The sequence below is a fragment of the Hibiscus syriacus genome, unplaced genomic scaffold (assembly GCF_006381635.1).
Source record: "Hibiscus syriacus cultivar Baekdansim isolate YM2019G1 unplaced genomic scaffold, ASM638163v2 tig00110156_pilon, whole genome shotgun sequence".
Classification (NCBI taxonomy): Eukaryota; Viridiplantae; Streptophyta; class Magnoliopsida; order Malvales; family Malvaceae; genus Hibiscus; species Hibiscus syriacus.
In genome coordinates this window covers 1403142-1424533 of record NW_024062606.1, presented here as the reverse complement: position 1 = coordinate 1424533, position 21392 = coordinate 1403142, and the positions used below count along the sequence as shown (strand labels likewise).

Sequence of the window (21392 nt, the reverse complement as noted above, 5' to 3'; positions counted from 1 at the left end):
AGTCCATGTCAATTCGCTTTTATTCCCGGTCGACAAATCTTGGATTGTTCCCTTATAGCCAATGAAGGTATTGACTTTTGGAAGAAGAATGGTTTAAAAGGATGTGTTTTTAAAGCTGATTTCAAGAAGGCATATGATACTCTTGACTGGCCTATTTTGTTCAGAATTATGAAGGAAATGGGCTTTGGTTCTAGATGGATAGGGTGGATTTCTAAGTGCATCACTTCAGCAACTGTTTCAGTCTTGGTGAATGGGGTCCCAACCGAGGAAATTCCAATGGCTAAGGGTCTTCGTCAAGGTTGTTCCTTGTCTCCGTTGTTGTTTAATATAGTTGGGGAACTCTTGAATTTATTGATACTTAAGGTTGTTTCAGGGGGCCTCTTCTCGGGTTTGATGATTAGAAAATGAGGAGAGGAATTTTAATTTAACACATCTACAATTTGCTGACGACCTTATAATTTTTTGTGGTGCGTCGAAAAAACAGATCTTGAATGTGAAGAGGGTGCTTCGAGTGTTTGAGATTATTTCTGGACTTCAGTTGAACTTGAAGAAGTGCAAATTGTTTGGGGTGAACTTAAAGGAAGAGGAAATTAATGATTGGGCAGCTTCGATTGGATGTTCAGTGGGTTCTTTTCCCTCAGAATATTTGGGACTACCTCTTGGTCCACACAGGAACTCTAACATTCTGTGGGATCCAGTGGTTAAAAGTTTCAATAAAAGGTTAGCAGGCTGGAAAGGCTCTTCTTTGTCACTGGCAGGCAGGCTAGTTCTGATTAAATCAGTCCTATGTTCACTTCCTATATACTATTTGTCATTTTTAAGGTTCCAGCTTCAGTATACAAGACCCTAAACTCTATTATGTCTAATTTTTTATGGGGTGGAGGAGAGGGGAGGAAGAAGATCCATTGGGTAAGCTGGACCGACGTTTGTAAACCAAAAAATGAAGGAGGCTTGGGAGTTCCTAATATGAATACAATGAATAGGACTCTATTGGAAAAGTGGGCTTGGAGGTTTGCTATTGACAGGAAGGCGATTTGGAGGGAAATGATTTGCATTAAATATAAAATGGATTCTTCATTGATGCAGTTTGACAGTAAGGTTTCTCCTAAATTTTCTTGGATATGGAGATCTTTGGTGAATAATCATTTTAAAGCTGATTCGATGGGTTGTAGTATCAGAAGCAATTATAGCTATAAAATTGGCAATGGGAGGAATATTCGGTTTTGGCAAGACAATTGGGCATTGGATCATCCTTTGATGGTCATATTCCCTAGACTATTCTCTATTGCAATGAACAAAACTGGAAGATTATTTCAGTTTGGGGATTACAGCTCTGGGGGCTGGTTTTGGAACGTCCAGTTGAGAAGGGAGTTGGAGAATTTGAACAATGGTCAAACTTGATGGCAGTTATTTCAGACTTTTCTATTTATGTTGATGCTTTTGATGGACTGTTTTGGAAGGGGAATGGAGAAGGGGTTTTCACTGTTAAATCATGTGCCAATCTATATTATTCGGGTATTTCCGATTCGGAGGAAGCTAATTTTTGGAATTCTATTGTTTTCAGGGGCCTGCTGCCTCCAAGAGTGGAGACTTTTCTTTGGCAAGTTATCTTAAAGAAGCTGGCAGTGAAGACAGCTCTGGTTAAGAGAGGTGTTCAGGGCATAAATGATTTTATGTGTCCTTTTTGTAACCTAGAAGAAGAGTCTTCATCCCATCTATTTTTTTCATGTTCGGTTGTTTGGCCAATATGGACTAAATTCATGGGCTATTGGAATTTTCAGTCTGTTTTTCATGAAGATGCTAAAAAATTCCTAGTAGCATGGACTAATCTAAAGACCAACTCTCTTATGTGGTCATTTATCCCTGGAGTGGTTTTATGGACAATATGGAAAACTAGGAATTATATAGTGTTTGAAGGAGGGAAGCTTGATCGAGCAGAAATATTCTTTCTAGCAAGGTGCAGGCTTGCTTCATGGTTTCTAGCTAGGGAAACTCAGATTTCTATTTCCAAGGATGCTCTTATTGCCGACCCGTCCTTAGTGGATTCTTGCTCGTCTAATACTAATCGGATTTCAACTAAGTTTCCTTGGTCCCCTCCTCCAAAGGGTTTTATTAAACTTAATGTGGATGCGGCTACTTCTAGTGATTGGAAGAGGAGTGGTTTAGGTGGTGTTCTGAAAGACATTTCTGGTTCGATTCTTGGCTCCTTCAAAGAGCCTGCTGGTCCGGGACCTCCAACTTTGATGGAATTGAAAGCTATCCTAAAGGGGTTAGATTATTATGAATCTATTCGCCGCAGATTTAAAGATAGATTGATTATCGAGAGTGATAGTAAGGTGGCAATTGGTTGGGTCAAGGATGTTGGTTCTTGTCCTGTCGTTTATGTTCAAGTTGTTAAGGACATTATTCAAAAGCTTAGTGTTTATGAAGGTCTTATTAGATGGGTTAGTAGGACAGCCAATATAGAGGCGGATGTTCTAGCTAAGGCTGGTATTGGTTGAGAATTATGTTCTGTTAAGGGTTGTTTCTTTTTGGCTTTTTATCTCTGGAGGGAGATTAGACTTTGTATTACTTTGTAATTTTTTGAGGTTAATGAATTCCTAGGGCACTCTTTTCCTTCTTCCGCTGATTAAGGAACTATTTTCAAGTTTCGTTAATCATGAAGGGGGTTTTTAGTGAGGCCTACTATTCCTATCAAAAAAAAATTGAGGCACTCTTTTCCTCCTTCCAATGTCCATCAAGCTACTGATGTAGTTTGAAGGGTATGAAGGGGGTTTTTAACGAGGCCTTCCATATTTTTATCAAAAAAAAATACATAAAAGGAGAACTGATAGTCTTACTCTCCAACTACAGCTAGAGTTATTTCTAGTCAAGTTGAGTCTTTATATGTGATTTCAACGTGTAAATCCATACTCGTATCTATTCTTTTTAATTTATTAACCTACTAAAAAAAATTCTACTCGCTAGAGTGCTGTATGCCAAAGATCTTGGTCGTAAGCCCATCTGTAAATGGCGAGAGGAACAGGGGAAGCACTATTAGTTTATAGCCAAATTTTGCAATCATACACATCCTCTCACACTAACTTAATCGAAATGTTACCAATTGAACAGAGCAACAGAGACATTAGACAACTCTTTGTTACCTGACGAAGAGTTCTAGCTACTAGAGCTTCTATCACTGGACCTCTATCATCATTCAGAAGATGCACTTCATCAATAATCAAGAGCTTCACCAGCATTGAGAGTGACATATCACTACTTTTGCGGGTAATAACATCCCATTTCTCAGGTGTTGTAACTATCATCTGATTGGTGAAAAAGAAAGGCAAAACCATTAGGTCTAATATGTTTGTGTTTACATTAGGAAAAAAAATAAGATGAAGAATAAGAACGTGAATTCATAAAATAAAATTAAAAAAACCTGAGTTTCTTCAAGTTCGTTCTTAGAAAGTTGCATGTCTCCAGTAAGTTCTCTCACACACATATTTAATGGAGACAAGCGTTGACTAAATGTTGCTGTGACCTCAGCAGCTAATGCCTAAAAATTATAACCAGCAACAAATAGTCAGTCACAAATCCTCCCAACAAAAGGCAAGAAAATAAGTGGAGGATTCAACCTTCATAGGAGCAACATAAACTATCTTAAATTCATCTTTATGCAAGTAGCCATCCTTGAAGTGCTGCCCAATCTGCAAATAAAACCCACTGGATAAATCTAATATTATACACATTATTTCTGATGTATAATCTATCATAAAGGAACACTATCTTCTTTTCAGTCTGGTTGTGACGGCATATCACTCAAGAATCAGGATAATATCTACACGCTGCTGAACATAACTCTCAACAGCTATAACCCCTCCCCATCCGGGTGCAAGAACTGTTGTATCTACCAGACATAAGAGGGAACAAAATCTAACAGTAGACTGAAAACTGAATGTAATTGTTACAGTTCAGACATATCAAATTATCTTTCCGCCTACCAAAATTACCAAAGGATAGCATCCAGTGCATAAAATGCATAGAAAACAATGATTAATATGTATTCCCCGCCAAATTTTGAAAAATAAAAATCAAAAGAGAAAGAACTAAAGAACATACCTCATGTAGAATAGAAATCATGGCAATGTTTGTCTTGCCTGCTCCAGTTGGTGCACAAACCTTGACAAATGTCAAAATTACATTAAACTTGACGAAAAATGATATTTATGCCAAAAAGAAAGTTTTTGTTGTTAAATTATACTTGTAAAATGGAAGACTCACTAATATATTCTCATTAGTATAATATACGGTTTGAAATATCCGACTCTGAATACGATTCAGAGACTTGTAACCCCGGAAAGCAGCTTGAGCAAAGTCATCCAACTCTTTGATTTCAATCTGACCATAAACATGAAAAAGAAAGAAATATATAGATCCATTATCGCAAGTACAAGTCAGCAAGATATAATAGAATATCCATTTGAAGAAACCAGTGAACAGCAAAAAACAAAAAGTTGAAACTCTGAATTTATCACAACTTATAAATCATAAATTCAGAATAAGTTAAGTTTCATCTAAACCACTTGTCCACATGTCAGCCCTATAAGTTACATGTGAAGGGGAGTGTTAAGTAGTATTATCCCACATCAGTTGCTTATCAGGAAACTTGTGGTCTTATATCAACATCATAGATTAAGGGATGGGACAAAGGTGGAATAGGTGGTTTGATTAGGGATGACAGGGGGTTTGTTACTTGGTTCATTCTCAGAAAAAATTGGAGGTGGTCCTCCTATTCTTGCAGAGTTAATGGCGATCAAAAGAGGTTTGACTCTCATTGAAGAAGTAGGTTCTTCTCCAATACAGAGGATTATCTTGGAATCGGACTCCACCACAGCTCTGAAGTGGATTAAAAATCTAGATCTCTGTACCCCTTTATTTCAGACCTTGGTTAGAAGTGTAGCTACTAATGTGGAAGGAAAGGGCATCATTTCAAGATATATATTTTGAGAGCTGCTAATTGGGAAGCGGATGAGTTAGCAAAAGCTGGTATTGGTTGATCAAGTTGTATTGTGTTGAGGATCTTAAGTTGTTGTGATTAGTCGGTTTTTAGGTTTCTGGTTTTACTGCTGCAGTTTGTTTTATGTTTTTAAGTCTTATGTCAAGCAGTCTATGACTAGGAATTGGTTGTACGTTATGATTCAGAGTTATAAAATTCAGAGGTGCTCTTTTCCTCCTTCCTATGTCCTTCATGTTACTGATATAACATGTAGGATATGAAGGGGGTTTTTAATGAGGCCTATTTTCTATCCAAAAAAAAAATCAAGGTCATAGATTGAGATAACTTTTCCAGTTTGGTAATCTTATGTAATTATGGGTTATTGATATATTAAGGCACTCTTTTCCTCCTTCCGCTATTTGTCTCCACACAAGAGGCAACTATGAGGGAGGTTTTTAATGAGGCCTTCTATTCCTATCAAAAAAAACTAATAAAAGTTAGACAAATAAAAATTAGGATAAATGCTAAGACGTCCTAGAAAGAGTAAGCTCAAAGATGCAATCAATATGGGAGAAAGCCCAAACCTCAATGTACACAAAAAAAAGGGAGAGGGGAGAAGAAACACAAGGTGTTAAACATTCAATGGCTAAAACAGAACACAAGATTGGGTATGGAGGACAAGAACATAGGAGAGGCTTTGATGATGGGTCCGAGGAGTGATGTTGGGGGTCAGAGGATGGTTATTTCCCAAATGGAGGGAATGGGGGAACACAAGACATTGCTGGTGCATGCGGAGAGAGAAGCAGTGGATGTCTTTAAGGACACTTGTTTGCCTGCACGTGGTTTTGTGGAGAGTAAGGATTTTTTAATTAATTCTCCCATCTAGGATGGTCTCTTAGTGTCAAAGGAATTGGAAGATGTGAGCATAAAGGATAAAGTGGATCTGTTGGTTCACGTGGAGAGGGATAATGAAGTTGCCTTTAGGAAAAATAGTGAGTCTGCATGTGCTTTTGTAGGCTCAAAGGATTATTTTAATGATTTCCCCATGTTGGATGGTCGGGTTGAGTTAAGGGAGGTGGAGGAAGGGATTCATGAGGGCTGTTTTTACAACTACGCATTCGTAAATCCAAAGGGTATCGCAAGGCAGTACATGAGACCTAAGGTGGGTTCTGGCAACAAATTTAGATCTAAACAATTTTTTCAAGGGAATTTTACAGCTCCTAAAAGAAAGTATAGGGGTTCCCGAAGCAAGAGCCATCAGAGTAAGGTGCATTGGGAGGAAGAGGTGTCTGTTTTTGATGGCAGATTCACTTATGAATCTGATTTTCCAGCATTGGGGCAGTCTCATCAGAAGGATACGTTCAATTCCTTGCCTTTTGGGAAAGTTTTGGGTTGTGAGTCTAATGGCGCAGTAGTGTATCTATTGTCGGAAGACAATGGCGGGGGAAGGAGTAGAAGGTTCAGGTGATCTACACCTTGCTTTTTGTCTGGAGCTGGAAGTTCGGATGGTCTTTAGCCAACAAGACGTGGTGATGTGGTGGAAAGGCGGCTATATGCGTGTTTTTTTTTTTGTGTTTTCTTATTATGTGAAAGCTCCGTGGCCTTTGAGTTAGAAGTTGGCTTTTATGGTTTTAGTCAGCTGTCACCCTTGGCTTTTTTCTGGTTGTTTTGTTTGATTGAGTGTCTATCGGGCCTCGTTTAGGTTTTTTGTTTGGCCAGTCTGTTTTTTAGGCTGTTGTTGTTGTTTTGTTGGATTAGGCTGGTTCTGGTAGGATTGTTGGTGGCTGTTTTTGGTGTTTTGTTCATATTGGGGGTGGCTCCCTGGTTGTATCGTGTTCTTTCTATGGTTAATAAAATCCTAAGGCACTCTTTTCCTCCTTCCGCTGATTAAGGAGCTTCTCTATAAGCTCCTTTAATCATGGAGGAGGTTTTTAACGAGGTCTGCAAATCCTATCAAAAAAAAATCTCTTCAACTTTAGCAATTGGAAAAACACACTCTGAGCTTACCAACAAAAAATATCAACAATATAACATGATGATGAGAAAAATATACAAAATATTGACTAGATGAAGTACCAGCTTTTCCCCGGGTTTCATTTGTGCAGTTGGTGTTGGGGGTATAATCACCTCCTCATATCCCTTAAAATGCTTCCTTACTGTTCCTTGTGGAAGGGCAGTTACTGCCAGAGAATTGGCTTGAGCAGATCCAATCAAATCTTCAAATGCACTTTTCTTCTCACTCGCTTGAAGTAAAGAAGAAAAGCCCGCAGATGACATATCACTCTCGGCTCCGTATTCAGTTCCACGTCTATTACGCTTTTCCTCCTTGCGTCGTAGTTTATCAATCTGCTTCTCAGACTCTGTATGCACAGTAACCTACAACAGAACAATCATTTAGTGTATTTAAGAACATCTTTCTTCTAATATAAATCCAGCAATACCTGAGTCCCATAGCTGGGCATGCGTAATTGAGAACTTGAAGTCATTTTTTCAGATTTCAACACTGATAATCCATGATGAATAGCATCAACAAGCTCCTTTCGGTGCTGGAAAAGAAAAAAAACAGTGACTTCTCTAAAGGACTGAATCTGAAATATCCAAATAGGTAAGCTTGTTGGGGGGGAGGGGGTTATAAATAAATGGAAGTAGTGACATTCATACTGAAAAGGGAGAGAAAAATTCTTTAAGAGAGAAAAAAATATAAAAATGGCATTCATCTGACAAAGTGCTCTCTTTTAAAATTTGACCAGTTAATATCGAAGAGTTCAACCATAATTCTTATCCTTCAAGGTCATTACTGACTACACAATCCAACAGTAGATACATTAGCTTCCAGTGAATTTAAAAACCAAAATTATATATTAACCTTTAACTTCTCAGTGAAATGTAAACTGCCAATTTCTTAATCAAATATCTGATCATAAGAAGATTTGGCAACAGCCAAATCAGCATCTTTTTTGAGCTTGTGAAACATATAAGAGAGAATAGCGTACTCCACAAGAACACACATATAACACAGGAAGTCAAAAAAAATCTTCTTACTGATAAAAGATCTTGAACAGTTTCAAATGCGCTATCCCCAACAAGGTCCAATAAATCGCCAGCTATCTACAAAATCCTGTAAATGTTATGCAAGAGATACAAAAGCAACATGGATAGGCACAAATCAGAATGATTAAAGACCCATACCTCTTCACCAGGTTTGTCTGAATCAAGTACCCGACAGATAGCCATTGCCAGGTCATCTCGTGAAAGTTGTGAAGTACTCCCTCTGACTATAAGTTCACATGAATCTCTTAACCAACTCAAATTAAAGTTTCTACCATCAGCAGTGTCGTGATAGTTTATAGTGCCATTTTTATCATGCCATCCTTCAATAGATGAAGAAGGTGCAATGCTTCCCTCACCCAGCAATTCCACATCCTCCAAAGAAACATCAACCAGAAACCGGGCTGGTGCTTTAAAGACAAGGTCATCACCAAATTCTAAATCATCATCAGTCCCATTTACGGCCTTTTCAGAACAAAGTACGGCTCCACTGTCTCTTGGTTGAGACTGATGCAGTTTTTTTGCCAAAGAGGACACTTTCCTCACATTGGCGTATGAAACTCCATGACCAATAACTTTCTGCAATTCTACCCTACATATCAAAGAAATTTAATGAAATCAGGAAGTCAGAAAATTTAAATTAGAATCTTACCATATATCTGACACATTTATCAAAGACTTAGGGTATGGTCAAAAGCAATGTCCACTCATCTTCTGCCAACAACCAATAGAACCATTATGACTTACGTCATTTCTTCAGAAACTTAGGCCTAACCATGGGGCATAAAAGCCTTTGCCATTATAACTTTTGAAGCAAACTAAATGAAAACCATCTCAAAACAGTTTAGGGTTCAAGGTCTTTACTAATTACTACTTGATGGTTTTCAGGATTTAGCGACAATTTCTTCCATACTGCATATCAGGATCGTATTCTAAGTAAAATTAAGCATGCAAAATTGGACAGTTGGTAGAGATTCCCTACTTATACTAATTTAACTCCCCTGAATAAAACAGGGAGAAGGGAATGAGAAATCAAAATCGTACTTTTTCTCATTTAAGCTTCTATCAACTTCATCCTCTTCCACTGACCCACTACTAAATAGATGATAAGCAGTCAATGCAACTTCACGGAACTCTTCAGATGGCACATCTCCATCAATCAACTCCACCACGGCCCCAACAAACTGTTTGTATACTTGTCTCACTTCTACTGAAGCTGCTTCCCCTCAACAAAATGAACAAATGTTAAACCCTATATAAAGTAGAAAACTCAGCATGCATAGTAACGATAGTACAATTAAACAAAACATAAGGAGTCTACCTTCTTCCCATCGATGAACTATCTTCCTTGCAAGCTCTGACTCGTCAAGTGGGTTTCCAGAACTAGATTATGCAATTAAAAGAAAAACATTCATAAAATTAGACTAAAAAAATCAGGTAACTGTTAACTTAAGTTAGAACGGAAAATGGGATTTCTTAAAGTTAATTGCTAATGTTCCAAAGAAAGCCCATGAAATATCTTCATTGAGAAGTTGATAGGCAAATTTTAAAAAAACAAAACAAATATACAAGAAATAACTCTTCTACCGCCTCTAATGTTGCTTTTGTTGTTTGTATTTAGTAAGAGCAAAAAGAAAAGCAAATCATTAAAATAAATAAATATAACAACATGAACCCTAACACAGTTGTATTATATAAAATAAATCTATAGAATAATTTGAATTAAACAGCAGTTCCTAATTCGATAGCATTTTTCAATCCAATTTAATTTAACAAACAAACAACAAATCCTAAAAATTTCCTATTTCAGTTCTAAGCAAATAAAGAAAACATATAAAAAAATAAGAACAAATAAAGAAACAATTTTGTGTTTTACTTGGTAGCTTTTTTCTGGGTTTGAAGGATGATCTTGCGCTGAAGATAAGCTTGGTCGACATCAAACGGTTCCCTCAAAGAATTTGTCAACCGAGGAAGCTGAAACAACATTTTGTTTATCATTTTTCACTGTCGCAGCGGCAACAGTTCGCGTCTTTCTCAAACCCTTAATCCTTTGGTCTTGAAGAGCGAAAATATAAAATGAAAAATTAAATAAATTAAAAATTGAACAACAGAACTTATATAAAGTGCAACGATTCAGTAAAGGACGAAATTCAATAAAAATTAAGTTAAAGAGAGAAATGTAAACAACAGAATAAATATGAAAATTGATAAAATCGCATTGATCCTTAAAAGCGGAAGGACTAAATACAAATTATCTCATTTACGTAAAAAAATTGCGAATTCTTTATAGATTTAGATCCAGCCATCCGAAGTGTGTTGATATTCCAAACGATTTCTTAGAACTTGATGCCCAGTACGTTGTCGTATGAATAGGCCTATTTAAGATTTATTTTTAGTAATAAAAAAATAATTCTTCTTTTCTTGAAGGAAAAAAAACATTAGAGTTTCTCTAAAGCGATATCTTTTTTCTCAAAGAATGATCACCATTTATCGATAGTTATCGTTAAGAGTGTTTAATGAGTTACGCAGTTTAAACTCGACTCGATTACAGTGTGGTAAAAATTTAATTCAGGTTGATTCGAATTCAAATTCGATTCGAGACATTCGCGTAAAATCTAACTCGACTCGATAAATTCGCGAACAGCTTATTAATTTTTTTAATATAACTTTTTAGTAGTCATTTTAAAAAATTATTTCATTCAGAAGATGTATATGAGGCTTTAGCTTTAGATTTGAACATTGTAATGGAATTTAAGCCTCAACGTGATTGAGTTTTATGGTGCGTTTGGATCACGGAATATAAGATTACCAATAGGAATAAAAGATTACCTGGGAATAGGATTACTGGGAATGTTACATTACTGTGTTTGGTTGGTTTGGCAGGAATGTAAGATTACAGTGTTTGGTTTGAGGAATAAAAGATTACTGGAAAAGATTACCAAATTGTCCTTGTTCTATATTTATTTTTTTAACAAGTGAAATTCTAAATATTTAAATAAAAATTATTTATATAAAAATTCTATTTGTTGATAATATATTACTTGAGAATTTAAATATATCATGTATTATTTTAATTTTAATTAATATTAAATTTTACACAATTTATGTAAAAATATATTAAAATTTTACATCAACATTTAACTAAATGTTTACATTGTGGAAATTCTTCATAGATATTCATAATAATAAAAAAATGTAAATTATTTTTGTTATCTAAGATATAATATTTATTATATCTTCTATATATAATTATTTATTTATTTATTTATCTTTTATATTTATACTTAATTCTGCATACTTTATCATTATTATTTATCTCATTAATTTATATTACAAAAACATAATTCAAATAAGTAAGAAAATATAACACTAAAAATCATATTGTCTATAATTTTATATTTCACCGTCATTCATCATTATCTTTGCTAATATTTTAATAAAATTATTAATACTCAGTCTTAATCTGATTTGTACTTAACTCTTGATTACGAAAAGCAAGCAACCCAATAATACTCAGTCCTAATCTGATTTGTACTTAACTCGGCCATAAAATAACTTGTTCATCCGTCTTTTTTTATTTCAATTTTTGGTTTTTAAGTACAGTTCTTCGGATTTCCAATTTTATAACCACTAGATCAGTCGACCCTCAATTAAATTGGTTCGATTGATCGAATTAAAGACCCTATTAACAAAGAACCTAAAATGAACTTGCTCATCCGGTTTTTCATATTTCAATGTTTGGTTTTGGTTTTAAAGTTGCTCACAACAATTCTTCCAAAATAGATCTAACCCACTGATTGAACCCACGGCAGGGGCAGGAAACTTTTTTTTCATTTTAACATTCAAAAGTGAACTAAATTAGGCAAAAGCAAAAAATTATAAGAAATGAAGCAAATTCATGATACTGTGATTGACATCTTTGCCGCAAGGTTAACATGCATAAAATGTAACATTAAAGGCTAAATTTAAAGAAAATGAAAATGAATGAGAACGAGAAATTTGAAATGCTTCTACGTGCATGCTTTGCATGGATTGGGAACTATTGCAAAACCCATTGATTCTTCTTGGCTAGTTCTCCACTCAAACAAATGAATTAATTGATGGATTCAAAGTTCTCTTCTCAGTTAGTTGGCGGAGGAGGAAATCAAGAGGTTCGATTTAAGGGAGGTTATTTGGTTTTACTAGATTGCTTCATGCAAATGCAGCTCAACAACTCTTACTTTACTATTTATCATTCACAAAAATATAATATAATGTTCTTAATAATCCTCAATTTTTGGTATGCAACTCATGTAATCAATTGTAAAATTACAACTCTCCTGAAAGATAAGGAAATACCGGAGCAGAAGGAAAGATATCAACATGTCGAGCAACCATTTTGTGTACTAACAATCAGACTCATCCATGACCAAACACATCTTTTATGCTGATAAAATAAATAAGTAAAATTTATTCACAAACTCATGCCAATCTACAGAGGGAAGTATTCGACTAAAAAAAGTAGCAGCACTGCAGTAGGTCATGTTATGAGAATCACCGTTTAATATAAAAATGTTACAGGACCCATCATTAGCACCTCCAACTTCTTTTAAAAATAGATCTAACCCACTCAGAGTCATGATCACCAGCAAGAGCAACACTATTTCAGTTATAGAAATACGGACAAATGCCTGCAGTTCTCCAAGACTTCTAATATTCACTACCGATAAGTTGTGACACACAAGAAAGCGATAACTCTTAACTATCAAAGACAAGGTTTTTACCACATAACAAAAACTATCAAAAGTAATTAACATATTCGAAAACTAGCACATTACTTGCAACTCATATACTATATAACAAAAAGAAGTATAACATTAACCATCAAAAGATTGTACAATGTTCAGACTTACAAAAGATAATAGCCATGACATTCTAAACGTAATCATATATGTTGGCTATATTATATACACACAAAATTCTTCAAGTCAAAAGATTGACATATACTTGGCTAAGCTACACAAAAAAGTTAGGACCATATTCTAAAGTCATAATCAAAAAAGAGATCGACATAATTGTAGAATGACGACAGTCAAATTGATGGTCTAAATTGGCAGCATTCAACCAATTGCTTAATCACATAATCTTGCTTGAATTCTTTTGGCAAAGAAAAGAAGAAATCTACCTTGTGCGCATCTTTGCTAATATACTCTCCTGCAGTAAGCATTTCATCAGTGGGCAGTCCTTCAATTTTCATGATTTCAGTGAAAATCGACATTCTTCGATCATTTCCTTCTGCCTCCTTTTTCAATAAAGCAGTAATATCCTTAATTTCTTTGGCAGTTTCTCGGTATGCAGCACCGAACTTACTTATCTCCTGTACAAGCTCAGTTAACCCATCATCACTTCGAGACCTTTTCTTGCTAGCTACTTTTTTCATTGTAGGGGTAGAGGCAGTAGCATCAGATGTTTGGCAAGTTGAAGGACCAATATCCTCTCTTGATTCAGAATCTCTTACTCCCTCTTCTTCAAGTAATGCATCTATAAATGCATTGTCTTCAACATCAATATGTTCCACTGCATCAGCTGCTGTCTCCGCTGCTATTCCTGTAGCTCTTTCTTTTTCAAATATATGAAAAAAGTCATCAAAGAATGGAAATGACTTGTTTCTCAATCCAGCAGCAGTTGGATGACTCTACAATATAATAAAATCGCAAAATTAATAAATCTTACAAAGCTAAGTAGATAACAAAGAGTATAGAAAGAAGATAAATTCAATTAAAATGCTTACTCTAACCCAATCATCAAACACATCTTTTGGTGCAGTTAAACATTTTTCTTCTTCATTCTAACCGAATCCACTTCCAATATTCATCATTTCAGATAAAGCATTTTATTGTCTTTTGAGTAGCTTCACTCTAGATTCAATATGTGGATGGGCCCTAATTTGTTATGTTGGAAGCTTGATTTCTAACATATTTTCAAGATTAAATAGATAATCTGATCTAAATGTTCCATTATCAGCTTTCCAATGTGGGTCTTCAGCCAAAATATGTAAACATTCAACAAGTGCAACATCCTCCTCTTTAGTCCATGTCCTTTTAGTTACTAAAGACTTAGCCTTTCTAGATGTCGGCGGTTTTTCCCCCCTTTGAGATTCTATATTTGATGTTGACATATTTCTCTTCAAAACAATCTAAGAAGATGTATATAAAAAATGTATAACATAAAACATGTCATCATTGTCAATACTAATCATAAAAGAAATTTAAAATAGTAACATAATATAAATCAAATGTAGTGAATGACATAAGTAATAAATGTCCATAACAAATAAAATTCGAATTTTATAGAAGAAAAATACATAAAATTTAATAAAGTTTATGCCATAAAATATAAAGATGTCAAATACATGAAAGTAATGACCACTAACATTAGATAAAATAGAAGGTGGAAGTCATACATAACATAAAATAACATCTATCCTAAAGTACGTGATGCCAACCAACTAGTAAACATATCTTCTGCTAATTTGTCTCTCCACTCAGTCCAAGCACTGCTTGGCTCACAATGTCTGATCATTTCTACTTCATTAATCTCTTCAACATGCCTACTATCTTCAGTATAGTCAGATTCAATAGGATCGATTGGCATCTCAGATCTTATGAAATTATGGAGAATACAACAAGCTGAAATAAGTTTACATTGTGTTTCACTGGATAAAATGATTTTTCCCTTAAAATTGTCCATCTCGCTTTCAATATGCCAAAGCATCTCTCAATGCAATTCCTAGCTTGAGAATGTTTCATGTTGAAATATTCTTGAGGGGTGGTAGGTTGATGTCCTTCTCTCCAATCATTCAAGTGGTATCTTTGACCTCTATATGGTGCAAGAAATCCCTCTCCATTCGTGTATCCAGCATCACATAAGTAGTAACACCCTATATTATTTTAATTTTAAAAATAAATTAATATACAAAACTTGTAAGAATTTTACATTCTTTTATATATATTAATGACCTAATAATTTACCTTGTGGAACATTTAAACCATTTCTTCTACTAATGGCATCTCTGAGTATTCTACCATCAGCTGCAGAACCTTCCCACCCAGGTAAAACATAAATGAATTGCATGTTTGGTGTGCAAACACCAAGTACATTTGTCGCAATTTCATTTTTTCTTGTTCTGTATCTAGGTTTATCGATTGCAGCTACATTGACCTTAATATACGTTCCATCTAGAGCACCCAAACATCCCTATATTTATCAAATAAAGTTAAATTGCATTATTACTATCCATTTATATATTAAGCATTACTAAATTAACTTAAAAGAAAGTTCAGAATTATGATACAATACCTTAAACCATTTCCATCTATCGTCTGTTGAATTATCTTGTATTGGTTATGGTTTTCTAAAAAGGATCGGATGCAGTTTCAAGACTGAAGCTAACACTGTATGAAGAACTCTACTAATTGTTTCACCAGATCTTACTGTTTGACGTTTTAAAACTCTAATCTTAATATGGTGGGATATAATATGAAGGAAAGTAATAACCATTTCTTCTATAGACATATATCGACTCTCTTTTAACCCACATTGACTTTGTAATAGGTGACACAATTTGATAAATGCTCTCCTATCCATTCGACAATTATCAACACTTTGTCGATCACTTTCAAGTACAATTTTATGTAAATTAAGTGATCTAATATTATGTCTATGAAGTCTTTCATGTGCATAAGTTATTTTAGGTCGATTTTTATATTTTCTAAGAATAACTGAAATAACTATAAGCATATGACACATAATCTCCATCATTTGCAGTTGTAAAATAAGAATTGTGGCGATATGCGTCTTCTTTCGCATTGGTAAACGATCCATAACTGTTATTATGAACAAACATTTTAATATTAGAAAATAATAATATTTAACAAGAACAATTGTTTGTCATCACAATAAAAATAATTGAACACAATAAAAATGATATTAAACAGATAAAATGACTATTGAAACGTGAATATTTTAATGACTATTCTTAAGACGAAATCAGGGAGAAATTGAATGTCTTACAAAATATGTTAACAGATAAAATGCAATCTTATAACGTAACTTTTCATGATTTAGCCTTCCATAAAGATGCCAAACTAAAACTTCAACAGACCATTAGAACTGCAAAAAAATCCTCACATCCTATCTGTGTTACCTGGACTCTTCATTTACCTAAAGCACCTAAGTGATCTCTTAAATGAAATATATGTAGAAACTTCGAAAATATTGAAAACCCATGTTAGATTAATACCAATGAGTAGCACTTGACCCAGAGTTACAGGACCCTACCCCTTGTTACTGAAAAAAAATAGTTCAAGGAGTTACTAGCCTTGGCAGGTCACTTGATTCTTTTCATCTACAACCTATTGAAACGTGAATATTTTAATGACTATTCTTAAGACGAAATCAGGGAGAAATTGAATGTCTTGCAAAATATGTTTACGGATAAAATGCAATCTTATAACGTAACTTTTCATGATTTAGCCTTCCTTAAAGATGCTAGACTGAAACTTTCAACTGACCATTAGAACTGCAAAAAAATCCTCACATCTTATCTGTGTTACCTGGACTCTTCATTTACCTAAAGCACCTAAGTGATCTCTTAAATGAAATATATGTAGAAACTTCAAAAATAATGAAAACCCATGTTAGATTAATACCAATGAGTAGCACTTAACCCAGAGTTACAAGACCTTACCCCCAACAGTTGTTACTGAAAAAATAGTTCAAGGAGTTACTAGCCTTGGCAGGTCACTTGATTCTGCATAGCACATAGAATGCATGCTAATACCAACAATGGTTATTCACATTCTACAATTGCCTTTAACATATTATGGAAAAAAATATGGGTGGGAAGCCATATCTCTTGAACAAAGCGTGAAACCCATAATAAAATCCAAAAGCAAAAGTTGACACTTAATCTACTGAACAAGAACAATCGGGACTTCGAACAACTCTGCAAAATGTGCAATGAAGAACTAGTTTTTACAGACAAATAAGGATAAATCTAGCAAATAGAACTCATCTGTGATCTGACTAGCATTGGTAACACATGCAGGAAAGAAGTAGAATATTACATAAAAAGCTAAACGTTAGTTGGTTCAAGAAAACCTTATGAGAGAGAAAAGAACTTTTGGCCACTGTAAACTGATTTCAACAAAACTATCTACCTTGGAACTCATTCACATTTCAGCACCAAAAGAAGCAAAAGGGGGAAAATGATATTAAACCTTTCCCCTGAAAATAGCTTGACCAATAAAAAGCGTATAACAGAGAGCAAATAATTCAACAAAGAAAACCTTCTGATTTGTGAAAATGACCCTCCAAAGGGTCCTTATAACCATCAGGGTTGGATGAATTCTACATAGAAGAGGAAGCATCACTTAAGAAATGGAAGAAAAACTTAAAAATAATGTAGCCTATAACCAATTAGGACATTTTACTAGGAAAATTATTGTTTGTAAACCCCCAAAAAGGATTTATGTTTGTGTTTTACATATTATAAGTCTGCTGTTGGACAGAACCAAAAAAAAAAATCTTCCACAAAGTAGAACATTGACAAGTTTCAATCATAATTAGTGAAAAAGGAATTGGATCAACAATTTCCTTAATAGAATCTCATATTCATACACAAAACAGAAAAACAAAAAAAAACAGAGATGAAAACAAAAAAAATCAGATTCAAATTAGCAAAACAGCAGTCGATGGATTTTCCATCAGAAACAAACAAAAACAACAACAACAAACAGAGATGAAAATGGCACCCAAACGGAGATAAAGTTGATGGAATTTCAAAAAAGCATGTTGCTGCGAAAATGGCACACAAATGGATGGTTTTAGATCACGAAAATGGAGTGTGAAGGAGAAGAGAGACATACATGTTGGTGTCTGGAAACAGGCGTGATGCTTCGCTTGTGATGGTGATTGCAAAGGCAAAAACAAAGATATCGCGATGGAAACGGGAAAACAAGGGTATTTTAGCCCTTCACACACGGAATGAAATAATACCTAATGGGTGTGGGGGAATAACATTCCCAGGAATGTTCACGATTGGGAAATAAATATTACCTGCACTTGGGAAAGAATACTCAACCAAACATGGGTATCCTTAGTTAGGAAAAAAATATTCCTACCAGGAATCCTAAAATCCTCCATCCAAACACACCCTTAATGTAATTGTGGTTGGTGGATTAATTAATTTAAATTTATTTTTTTAATTTTGTTAAAATTTAATATTATATTTATCAACGAACTGAACAAATTTCTATTTTTGAGTGTGTTATTCTCTTTGTTACATTCAATGTGTACTTTATTGATTTTTTTAAAAAAAAAATTATTTTAATTCATTGTTATTTAAAATTTAAGGTAAATTATGCGTTTAGTATCTAAACCACCAGTACGGCTCCGTGCTGGTCCAAAACCATGGCCGATAATCGGCAACTTGCCACATATGAGCACTATGCCTCACCAAGGCTTAGCCGCAATGGCCAAAGTTTACGGCCCTCTCATGCACCTTAAGTTAGGGTCCGTGGATGTTGTGGTGGCGGCGTCGGCCTCCGTGGCTTCTCAGTTCTTGAAAGTCCATGACTCTTAACTTTTCGAGCCGGCCGCCGAACGCTGGTGCCAAATATGTGGCGTATAACTATAAGGACCTTGCGTTTGCACCGTATGGGCCGAGGTGGCGACTATTACTTAAAATTTGCTATGTTCATTTATTCTCCGGCAAGGCTTTGGATGACTTCAGACACGTTCGACAGGTTTACTCGGTCACTTTACGTATAATCTGGACTGCAAATGGAAGAAAATTAATATTCCCTTATAATTATTGGGCAACGACAGTTCATATATCATAAACTTCATACATTTGATTGTTTATATTTTAGTTGGTAAAAGTAGAACCTGAAAATTTGATCTTATTTTATGCAATAATGGAACTTTGATTTGACAACAGGAGGAGACAAAAGTGCTTGTACGAGCTTTGGCAAGTGCAACAACAAAGTTGGATTTAGGCCAACTTTTGCACGTATGCAATGTGAATGCTCTGGGGCGAGTCATGATGGGGCAAAGGGTGTTCGGAGACGGCAGCGGGGGCGCCGATCCACAGGCGGACGAGTTCAAGTCGATGGTGGTGGAGCTGATTAATATCGAGTAAGTACAAGGAAAAAATAACTTTCATACATTCAATATTTAACACTCATATTTTTAACATTTCTGATGCTCGAACTCAAAACATCAAAAAACAACATTAATTCATTAATCACATGAATTATAGCAGAATACATGTGGATTATTAAACTTGTGAAATTTAGTATTATAACTATTTTCGTTCGCAGTTTAATAGATGTCATTAGATTCAAGATACATCTTTAATGAATAATCTCTAACTTATCCTATCAATACATAGTATTGATCTTTTAAAGTATATGTATATCCATTTAAAATTTACTTGTACTTCAATTGGTAACTATGAGGGCATGTATTTGTAAAATTGAATAATACTTATTTAATTTTTAATTTTAATCACAGTCAAGTCAAATATTAATTTAAAAAATATATAATATTTTATATTCTAATTTAATGATTAAATATTATATATTTTATGAAAAAAATTATCGTTAAAATTTGATGATATATGATTAAGACAGAAAATATAACTCTAGTAACAAGAATAGTATAAAAAATAATTTAATAATCAAAGTAAAAGAATATGATAAGTTAGTGGCTTATAATATAATATACTCCAAATTTAAAAGGTTAAAATGGGAAAAAATATTTTACATTTTATACAGTATTTTCGAAACATTAACAAATTATTTTATGTATAAAAATATTAGGTTTACTATAAAAGTAAATATTTAAAAGTAAAAATATTATGTATAAATATTTTACTAAAAAGTATATGTCTAATGATTTTTTCGTTATACTTATTAATACATATCGTAAGAAAATTATTAAATGACATATATCATTTTTAATTTTTTTTAAATAAAATATTATTTAAAATATTATTTTTTTTAACTGACTTATGTTATTTAACGATTTTTTTAAATAAACACTTAAAAATATAATAAAAATATTAAATAATTATTTTTAACTCAAATTATTTAAACATCAAATCTGAAATCTCAATTATAGGTATAATTTAAGCGCATAGTTTTATACTAAGGGGAAATATTAAATTATACCCGTACGAAATGAAATTAATGAACCAAAAGAAAAAGGAGCCCATAAACTAACACAGAACAAGGACACCTTCATCGCACCCAGGGGTGTAAACGAGCCGAGTCGAGCTCAACTATTGCCGAGCTCGACTCGAACTCGAAAACTTTAAATGTAAGCTCGACTCGAAAACTCGCGAGCCTAAAATTTTCAAGCTCGACTCGAACTCGAAAGATAATATTAAAACTCGACTCGAACTCGAAAAGGCTCGAACTCAAAAAAAATCAAAAGCTCAACCGAAGCTCAAGACTTAGCTCGATTGAAGCTCGATTTTGAGCTCAATTCAAGCTCGACTTTGAGCTCGATTCAAGCTCGATTGAAGCTCGAAGTCAGGTTAATTTTCAATTGTTGAAACTCATCCCCTTTTATATACTCTCTTTACCCCTTATTCCTCAAGAACCACCGATGTGGGATATGGACTACTTTCAAACAGCTCAGCAACATCAACAACAATGGGGTAAGATGATGTTGTATACACATCATTTACATCAGCAAGAGCATCCGCCCCTCCATAGCTGACGAAAAGAGGGAAGTCATTTGGAATGCCGGTCATGTTGTATGTCGGAGGCGTCGGTTGCCCATAATGTTTCATATTTTCGACCACGTCAATGTAATCGTACATCGTTATGGTCCCTTGTCTAATCACTGGTTAATTAACCCCAGAAAATTTTCAGCAGAGAAGTTCTTAAAACTGGAATCTTTGTGGCTTGTTCAAAAGGGTTTTATGGATTACTTACTCTGAGCCAGATAGACCATGTTCTTTGTTGCCGATGGTTGAGGCTCATGAACTAGAAACATAATTACTATGGAAGAGTTCAAGCAACAATTATGTCCTGTAAAACTTGTTAATAAGTTAGTGCAATCAACGCCTGGTTTGCTACAGATTTCTTTCAAAAGTTTAACTATTGTCTCCCTGTTCATAGAAAATAAATGTGAACTTAAATCCCACATTGCTCGAACTTTCATTTCCACCAAAGAATAGAGGTGGGGTTCTTACCCTCGTGGGTCAAATTCATCGAGGCCTAACAGTAGACTGTCTTTCAAAGAAGGAAGAAAATTACAAAGAAATAGTTGTCTACTTTTGTTGTTGTTCCGACTGCTTTGCATTTGGAAGATG

The 21392-nt window shown here is 34.4% G+C and overlaps 2 protein-coding genes across 3 annotated transcripts in view; one reads left to right on the top strand and one right to left on the bottom strand.

The window, feature by feature from the left end:
• The window catches only part of LOC120215957 (DExH-box ATP-dependent RNA helicase DExH14), a 57230-nt gene extending 47129 nt beyond the window's left edge, over positions 1-10101 (bottom strand). Inside the window, exons 1-12 of one of the 2 annotated variants that reach the window (XM_039213483.1) lie at positions 9903-10101; positions 9348-9409; positions 9071-9242; positions 8168-8618; positions 8021-8086; positions 7420-7524; positions 7055-7354; positions 4264-4380; positions 4102-4161; positions 3618-3689; positions 3422-3538; positions 3144-3305 (exon numbers count right to left, since the gene is read on the bottom strand). In XM_039213483.1, the coding sequence (XP_039069414.1) occupies positions 3144-3305; positions 3422-3538; positions 3618-3689; positions 4102-4161; positions 4264-4380; positions 7055-7354; positions 7420-7524; positions 8021-8086; positions 8168-8618; positions 9071-9242; positions 9348-9409; positions 9903-10024 (1806 nt within the window). In that variant the 5' untranslated portion in view covers positions 10025-10101. Of the gene's footprint in view, positions 1-3143; positions 3306-3421; positions 3539-3617; positions 3706-4101; positions 4162-4263; positions 4381-7054; positions 7355-7419; positions 7525-8020; positions 8087-8167; positions 8619-9070; positions 9243-9347; positions 9410-9902 lie in introns of those variants that run through there. The other variant, XM_039213484.1, reaches the window with a different exon arrangement.
• An 8371-nt stretch (positions 10102-18472) lies between these two features.
• Positions 18473-19208, top strand: LOC120215771 (flavonoid 3'-monooxygenase-like). Its single transcript, XM_039213344.1, has 2 exons — positions 18473-18813; positions 19008-19208. The coding sequence occupies exons 1-2, from the start codon at positions 18640-18642 to the stop codon at positions 19206-19208; spliced, it is 375 nt and encodes a 124-aa protein (XP_039069275.1). The 5' UTR covers positions 18473-18639.
• Positions 19209-21392: the final 2184 nt, after the last annotated feature.

What these genes read in the sequence shown, in the direction of transcription:
- LOC120215771 (XM_039213344.1), top strand. Translation starts at nt 18,640, where the DNA reads ATGACTCTTAACTTTTCGAGCCGGCCGCCGAACGCTGGTGCCAAATAT. An exon ending in ACTTCAGACACGTTCGACAG is followed by an intron (nt 18,814 to 19,007) that starts GTTTACTCGGTC and finishes ATTTGACAACAG; the next exon opens with GAGGAGACAAAAGTGCTTGT.